Raw genomic sequence first — 8815 nt, 5'->3', positions numbered from 1 at the left:
AGACTAGTTGAAACTCAAATTTTCATATGGGAACATGAAATTTGGCCAAAATAAAAGTTGTAGAGAAAAAGAAGATCTACAACTTTCGTTTTGGGCGGAAATTGGTTTGGAGCACAGATCAAAGACAAAAACGAGATCGAACATCGCTAAAACAAAGGTTCCTATGCGAACCCGATTAACGCTAACGACGAACTCGAGTCCACGATTAGCGGGTTAACTCGGTATTAGCGAGCACGATTAACACAGGGGTGTTATAGTTAGCTCTTGAGTGAGAGATCAAGCAAGATTTAGATCCTTGTGCTGTGGTTCTAGAGTGAACCATCTTTGTATCATGTTGCGCCGGCCATCCTTGGAGCCTTGGTGGCTCGCCGGCAAGTCAACGACCCTCCGGCTTGGTGTGGAGCGGCGTCGACGACATTGTGCGGGGGACGGAGACCCCTCCTTCGTGGGCAATCTCCCTTAGTGAAGATCGGGATCAAGGTGACCGTGATTGTGTTCACGGAAGAGACTTGATTGCCGGGAAGCGATACTCTTCGTGAGTGCTTCAACAACGTGGACGTAGGGGTGCCTTTGTGGCAAACTGAACCACGGGATATATCCTCGTGTTGAGAGTTCGTTTTCTCTCATCCCTCTCTTTAACCTTCCGCATTTCATATTGCAACTTGTGTGCCTTTATTTTCTTAATGTAGTATCTTGCTAGGATTGACTATAGGTTACAAAACTCTTTTGGGATGAGGGTTTTTCACACTAAGGTGAACCGTAGTTGCACATCTAGATAGCTTGGATTAGTTTAACTTTTGTGCAAAATAGTTGGAGCCATATGTTTAGGTTTTAGAGTGCCTAATTCACCCCTCCCCCTTTTAGGCTAGAGCACCCGATCGCTTTCAAGTGGTATCAGAACCGGGACTCACTTCTCTCACAAAGAAAGCCAATTCCATTGGTAAATTTGTGTTTACCGGCTCATTAGATCGGTAGGCTTTACCGCCTAGTGAGTTAGCTCTTAGGGGGAAAGGATGGATCCTTTTAGACCCGCTCCACGGTTCGACGGCACAGGCTTCCAACGTTGGAAGGTTTTGATGCAAGCCCATCTCGAAGTGACGGGGCTAAACGTTTGGAGAGTAGTGAGTGAAGGGGTGAAAAATAATGGTCAACAAGAGAAGCAATATGATGTTACCGCAAAATGCATAATTTTGTCTTCTCTTAGTGATAATGTGTTCAACCGGGTTTATTCTTATGAAAATGCTAAAACGCTATGGAAGACTATCATTGAGAACCATGAGGGCATGGAGGATGTAACCAACGAAAGATATCATGTTCTCATTGATAAGCTTAATAGCTTTAAGCAACTTGATGATGAGAATGCCGAATCTATGTACTCATGTTTGAACACTCTTGTGAATGAGATTAATTCCTTAGGCGTGAAGCAAATTGAAGATTTGGAACTCATTTGCAAGATTTTTCACTCACTCCGAAGGCCGGACTATGATTTGGTGACCACAATTCTATATGAGAAAGAGCTTGATACGATGACACCAAATCAAGTACTCAACAAGGTGATTGCCCATGAGCTACGAAATGACATCAAGACAAAGGCGCCATCGTCTTCACCAACACATAGTGCACTTGCATGCAAGCAACTCAAGAAGTTAAAGAAGATGGCCATCAAAGGTAGCTCAAGTAATGAGGAAGAAGAGGAAGCAAGAAGCTCCTCAAGTGATGATCAAGAGCCAATGCACCCCAACCTCTACAATCAAGTAAAGAAGATGAACAAATGCTTGAAGGAAATCAACTCAATGGGGTATATGGTCTTCCTCAAAGATGGGCCTCACCATCAACTTATGAAGGTTGAGAAGAAGTTCAAGAAAAACAAGCAAAAGAAGGAGAAGAAGCCCAAGCATGAATCATATGCCGTATTTGGTGAATGGGTAAGCGGTGGTGAAGAATCAAGTGCAAGTTCAAGTGATGAATCAAACAAGAAATTCACCACCCGCATGAGATCATTATCCAACACTTGCTTTATGGCCAAAGATATGGATAGCGATGTAAGTGATGATGACTCCGACTCTCCTTCAATTGATGAACTTCTTGACCTTGTTCATGAGCACCAAAAAGTCATAAGAAGCAATCAAAAGAAATTAAAAACCTTAATGCTCTCAATGATCTAAATGTTTCTCTTGCTACAAATTTTGAAGATTTAATGTGCAAATTCAAATTGCTTAGGAAGGAGCATGAAGAGCTCAAATTAAAATTTGAGAGCATTAATGATACTAATGACTCTTTAGAAATGAAGTGAACTATCCCTTGTGCAATTCCAATATCTAGGGTAGATGCTTCAACTTCTTGCATTTATTTAATTGATGATTCTTGCTCTAACCCTTACAATGAAAAATGTTATGAGAATGTTGTTGTAGAATCATGTGATGACCTCATTGCAAAGGAAAATGATGAGCTCAAGCAAGAAGTGGAAAGGCTCATGAAGGACTTGTATGGATTGAAGGGCAAAGACATAGAGATCAATGTCCAACCTTCTCAAGATAACCGTGAAGACATGGTGAAGAAGCTTGAGAAGGGGTCCACCGTGACTTGCTCAAAATGCCACAAAGAAGGCCACAAGTCCAACAAGTGTCATCAACCAAGGAAGAAGCTTCCGGATGAGAAGAACAAGAAGAAGCTCACAAAATCAAGAGTTCTCTCATCTACACCAAGCCCAACCGGAGGAACAAAAGCAATAGCACCTCCTATGTGATAAAAAAGAAAACAAATGGCAAGGTGGTTGCTCACAAGGTTGGGAAGAAGGAAAGGAGTTGGAACCACTTCATTTGGGTGCCCAAGGACATCATCACCAACTTGAAGGGGCCTCAAATGGTGTGGGTTCCAAAGGAGATTTAAAGGCAAGAACGGCTTCGGGGGATTTGGAGGCTTGCCTCACAAGTTAAAGTGAAGGTTCAAGCCAAAGTAGTTAAACTCACAACTTGGACATACGTTGCCCAAGTCCCCCATGTTAAGGTAAGAGTAGCTAGATTTCAAGCATCATGTAGCTCCATTGCTCTTGCTAGGGTGTTTGCATTGCATCACCTAGTGTTATATATGGTGGGTTGCTTGTGTCATGATTCTAATACATGAGCAATCTACATGGTCTAATAAATGTGTAGAAAGCTACACAAGGTTACCCTTCATGGTACATGGATCTCATGAGGTATGTATTTCATATGTGTACCATGAACACAAGCTAGGGTAAACTTTCCAATTGTGTCAAAATCAATGTGCATACATTTGTTTGGTGATTCAAACACTAAATGCACATATTTAGGGAGAGTTCACTTTATTGCTTGTGATTTTGAGACTAACATGTTTGCAAGTTTATCTTTTGTAGTCTCACGAGAAGTTAACACTCTAAGAGAATGTTTCTCACGATCAATATGAGCAAACAACTCTATAAGAGTGATTAGATAGATTGTGCTTTAATGCATATTGAGCCATGCTCTATTGAACTTAAATGCTCATATCTAAGTTCATAGGCTATGTGCTCATATATTTGCTTAACCTTGGTGTACCAAGTGCTCCTTGTTTAAAGACTTTCATTTGGTTGCAAGTCACTTTCATTTGGTACATGCAAGTTAAACAAAGTTACCCCCGGAGGTATGCAAGGTTCTAAACTCATTAAATTGGTATAATTGTCAATTTCTTATCTTCTTTAGAGCTACCTCCGTGCATGATATGATCTAAGCTTTCTAGTTATAACTTCTAGTTGTGCATTTGATTTTCACATTATCATTTTGTGCACATACCTATGGAAAGCTTAGCTCATGTCTTGCTAGTTTTGTGATTTTGTGATCCACCATAGTGAATTTTTCAATTGGTATTTTTATTGATATCATACAATTGGATCATGAGTCATGTAACTAACTCCCTATGCTACTAATCTTCTCTTGAGATATATTGTTTTGCAAGACCTTTTAGGTACAAGACCTTTTAGGTGATTTGATTCCAATGGGGGGAGAGATGTGGATCAAAGCAAGGCATGTTTCCAGCAAAGGGGGAGAAATGTTCCTAAGAAGGAAAAGTATATTCTAAAGGAGGAAAAATGCCAAGTGAATCAAGTCATGAGGGAGAAGTAGCGAGAAAGAGGGAGAATCAAAGGGGGATTATGGTTTTATAGGGAGGTCAAGCCATCATTGGATGGTGGTAAACATCCAAGCGAGTGTAAGTGGTTTAATTTGTCAATTCTTGCAAATTTTATGCTTGCTTTGATTGTGTTGTCATCAATCACCAAAAAGGGGGAGATTGTAACGAACATGGCACCATTCATGCTATTTCGAGTGATTTTGGTGATCGAATGACAACGCAATCAATGTGACTAATGCTTTTGTTAAGTGAACATTTCTAGATCACAGGGATGAAGTAAAAAGGCCATGCAATGCAAAACACGAAGAAAGATCTCAAAGAAACACTAAATTGGACGAGTTCTGCAGAAAACAGAGGCACCGGAAGAACCGATACCCAAACATCGGTGCATCCGATGGTTGTCGGAAGATCCGACGCCCTGGTATTTGGTGCAGGACTGAGCGCCTCTGAAGATCAAGTGAAGAGCAAGTAAAGCACCGGTTGAACCGACGTTGTCAAAACAAGCATCGGTACATTCAACGTACTATATTCCAGAGACGATGTCAAGTGCCCAGGAGCCAAGCTTTCAGCACTGGTTTAACCGACGGTCCATCGGAGCATACCATCGGAGCAATGACGTCAGCAGAAGAGGGAGGCCCAACGGCTACTTCAGTTGCTGTGTGTGACCGGTTGAACCGACGCCCTTAGCATCGGTTTAACCGATGGTCCCTTGAGTTGCAGCAACTGTGTCAGAGAAGCCAACGACTACTTCCGTTGCTGTGAGTGACCGGAAGATCCGACACCCTGCACCGGAAGTTCCGATGCCTATACAGAAATGTGCCCAACGGCTCCAAACGGCTAGTTCGAGTTGGTGGCCTATATATGAGCTCCCTCGGCCATTTGAAGTTTGCTAGAGTTGCTAAACATCCTACACATACCCAAGAACACCTCCAAGCCATCCAAGAGCATAAAGATCAAATCCTTTGTCCTTAGCACAAACTTTATGAGTGTTAGTGCAAGTTTAGCTCTTGAGAGAGTGATCAAGAAAGGTTTAGATCCTTGTGCTGTGGTTCTAGAGTGAACCATCTTTATATCTTGGTGCGCCGGGCATCCTTGGAGCCTTGGTGGCTCGCCGGCAAGTCAACGACCCTCCGGCTTGGTGTGGAGCGGCGTCGACAACATTGTGCGGGGGACGGAGACCCCTCCTTCGTGTGCAATCTCGCTTAGTGAAAATCGGGATTAAGGTGACCGAGATTGTGTTCACGAAAGAGACTTGATTGTCGGGAAGCAATACTCTTCGTGAGTGCTTCAACAACGTGGACGTAGGGGTGCCTTTGTGGCAAACCAAACCACGGGATATATCCTCGTGTTGAGAGTTCGCTTTCTCTCATCTCTCTTTAAGCTTCCGTATTTCATATTGCAACTTGTGTGCCTTACTTTCTTAGTGTAGTATCTTGTTAGGATTGACTATAGGTTGCAAAACTCTTTTGGGATGAGGGTTTTTCATACTAAGGGGAACCGTAGTTGCACATCTAGATAGCTTGGATTAGTTTAAATTTTGTGCAAAATAATTAGAGTCATAGATTTAGATTTTAGAGTGTTTAATTCAACCACTCCCCCTCTTAGAGTAGAGCACCCGATTGCTTTCAGCATCCTCACCCCACCCAGCCTCTTCTTCCCCTGCCCCCTCCGACCTCCCCATTGCCCCCAGCCTCTCCGCTCTCGCTCCATGCCAAAGCCCATCGCAGCAGCAGATCACAACGCGCCATGCCGCCTCCATCCAACGCCGGAGCACACGCGCGCACAGGTAGTTAGCTAACGAACAAACCCAGCAGCAGCACACGGCCGACACGCCGTCGCCAAGCGAGCACAGGTCGCGGGGGCGACAGAGGAAGACGACAATGGCCGCGCCGCAGGCCCAGCTCCGCCGCGCCACCAGCGCCGACAGCGGAGGCGGCGAAAGCACCAGCGACGGCGACGGCGACAGCGACGCCCTGGCCGTGGCATCGGCCTTGCCCCTCTTCCTCCTCCACGACCTGATCGGCGTGGCGGTGTTCCTCGCCTCGCACCCGCTCCACGCCGTCTACCTCCTCATCTTCGCGCGCGGCCTCGCCTCCCTGGCGGCCTTCTTTTGGCCTCTCCTGGCGTCCACGTCGCTCCTCCTCGCCGTTCTCGCCACCGCCGGTCCGTACGTCGACGGCAGCACGGAGTGGACCGGGATGAGGTCCCTCGGTAGGACCTGCGGCATTGCCGTCGCCACGCTCTCCGCCGGGCTCCGGCCCAACGGCGCCGGCGCTGGCGCCAGGCTTGTCGGGCAGCTGTGCTCCTTCGTCCTCGGACCCACCGACGCCGCGTCCGTCCTCCGCGTCGAGGAGATCATGGGTGAGCCCTGCGACACCACTGCTTCTTGCTTTGTCTTCGATGAAGACCAGAGCTTGTTGTTGCTTGGTGGCAAAGGGTGCAAGGAGCTTGCATTTGAGCTGCCAACATTGGGCGGCGCCATTGGTGAGCGAAGCTTCTTGCATTACGAGGAGTTTGGTGATTTGAAGGACGAAATCGATGACAAAGTTGTCATTTCCGAGGATTTGAAGGGCTCTGATTCTTTGGCTGAGCAATGTTGCCGCAGGGACACATTATTTGTGCAAGAAATTGAAGCAGGGGAAGAAGCAGAAAATGGCATTCAGGGGCAGGACATCATCTTGTCAGCCATTGATGAGGACAGTGACGGTATTGAGGAGAAGAGATTGGAGTGTGACCCAGTGTCAGTGGAGATCAAGAAGTCCGAGCCAGTGCAGGCATTAGAGGTCAAGAAATTGGAGTCAGTGGAGCCAATGGTGGCCAAGATATTGGAGATCAAGAATTCTGAGCCAGCGCATGTGGTTGAGATCAAGAAATGCAAGCCGATGCAAGCAATGCAGATCAAGAAATCTGAGCCTGTTGAATCAGTGGAGATCAAGAAATCTGAGCCAGCTGAGTCAGTGGAGACTATGAATTCTAATCTTGTGCAAGCATTGGATATCAAGAAATGTGAGCCAGTGCAAGCATTGGAGGTCAATAAATTTCAGCCAGTAAAATCGCCAGAGACCAGGAAATCCGATGAAGTTGAAAAAGTGGATATCAAAAAGCAAGAGCAGGTGAAACCACGTTCTTCGATTGCTCAACGCATCAAGCTTTGGGAAGCACAAGTATCTGGCAATATCAAGCCAGGGCTTGCGGACAAGGAGGAAAATTCAGTTGAATTCAGTTTAGAGAAGGAGCTAATCAAGGATGTGAAGCAATGTGTGCGATTTCAGGCTCATCCTTGTGTCGACAAACGCAACAATGAGCAGCAAGCTCATGAATTTGTCTCCAGTGAAGAATCTACCAATGAACAGCAAGAGCAAGAAATTAAGGATGTCAAAGAATATACGCGCTCAGAGACTGAAACCTCAAGTGAAAAATGCAGCCAAAACACTGACGCTGAAGAGATTGCCCATGTTGTTGCACAAGCTGAAGATCAAGGCTGCAAAGATGCGCAGCCTGAACCATTGCTGCACGAGCAGGTGTACGAAATCGCGCAACCTGAGCAAGAACTGCAAGAAATGGAGGAGGTGGTGTACACGGACGTGGCGGCGTCTCCAGCCATGTGGAACGGGAGGGAGAGTTCGCTGAAGTCGACATCGATCGCCGGCCGGGTGCACTCGCGGACCTCGTCGGAGAACCTCGTCAGCGAGGGGTCGCCGTCGTGGAAGGACAAGGAGTGGAAGCGGACGCTGGCGTGCAAGCTCTACGAGGAGCGCATGCAGCTCCGGCTGTGCCGCGACCGCGCCGTGGTGGAGGGCAGCGACAACATGGACATGCTCTGGGAGGCCTACGAGGTTGGCAGCGGCAGCAGCAAGGGCAGGGCCGGGAAACGCAGCGGAAGCAAAGCGAAAGGCGGGTCCGGCAACAAGGCGGAGGAGGTCGTCGACGAAGGCGAGGAAGAGGGGGAAGAAGACGACGAGGAGGAGGAAGGCTCGGTGAGGCAGCTGTGCTGCCTGCAGGCCCTCAAGTTCTCCACGAGGAAGATGAACTTCGGAGGCGGCAGGCCTAGCCTGTCAAAGATCTCCAAGGTGCTGAGGAGGATGACAGCGCTGTCGAGGATGGGATCGCGGCGCAAACAGTCTGGATGAAGCTCATCTCCAGTGAACGGTGGCCAACGGATGGATCTTCGTATTCCTGAATGTAGAATCGTTGTACTGTCACTCTTCTTCTTGTGCTCTTTCAAGCGCTTGTTTTTCTTTTCTTCAGCTTGTGTATATGATGATATATACCCAATGGCTTCAGTGAGATTGGGGTAATTACAGGGTTGTAACTTGACCTGCAGAATGTAATAAACCTTAATCCGGTGTGTGCTCTGTGATTTTTCGTGGTTTTGGTAAATGCTATGTCTCCATCAACAGTTACTGAAATGCACCCAATTCCAGTAAGTGCAAATGCAGCCTCAGCTTGCCCTGTTCCCCTGTTCTGACTTCTGAGTTCTGAGCCATGACGCCATTGCCATAGACAGTGACAGTTCGTCACACGCCAATCTTCAGCACATGATTTGCCCAGACTCTCTGACTCAGCAGAAAGGTGGGTTGATCTCTCTGATTTTGGAGCAAGGACAGCGACTCCACTCTACTCTGGTGGGTAATCAGTTGGTGCATGTCACATTCTGGTCTCTGGAGTTTGTTCCAGCAATCTACACTAG

At 46.8% G+C, this 8815-nt stretch overlaps 1 protein-coding gene across 1 annotated transcript; it reads left to right on the top strand.

Annotated features, from left to right (window-relative positions):
- Positions 1-5751: 5751 nt before the first annotated feature.
- On the top strand, positions 5752-8505 carry LOC120644308. Its single transcript, XM_039920914.1, has one exon. The coding sequence runs from the start codon at positions 6006-6008 to the stop codon at positions 8253-8255; it is 2250 nt and encodes a 749-aa protein (XP_039776848.1). The 5' UTR covers positions 5752-6005; the 3' UTR covers positions 8256-8505.
- Positions 8506-8815: the final 310 nt, after the last annotated feature.

The sequence above is a fragment of the Panicum virgatum genome, chromosome 8K, assembly GCF_016808335.1.
Source record: "Panicum virgatum strain AP13 chromosome 8K, P.virgatum_v5, whole genome shotgun sequence".
In the NCBI taxonomy this organism is placed as follows: domain Eukaryota; kingdom Viridiplantae; phylum Streptophyta; class Magnoliopsida; order Poales; family Poaceae; genus Panicum; species Panicum virgatum.
The sequence above is the reverse complement of the archived record's forward strand: the minus strand, read 5'-3'. Positions and strand labels throughout refer to the sequence as shown.

Coding starts and splice junctions, on each gene's coding strand:
- LOC120644308 (XM_039920914.1), top strand. CDS start 6,006: ATGGCCGCGCCGCAGGCCCAGCTCCGCCGCGCCACCAGCGCCGACAGC.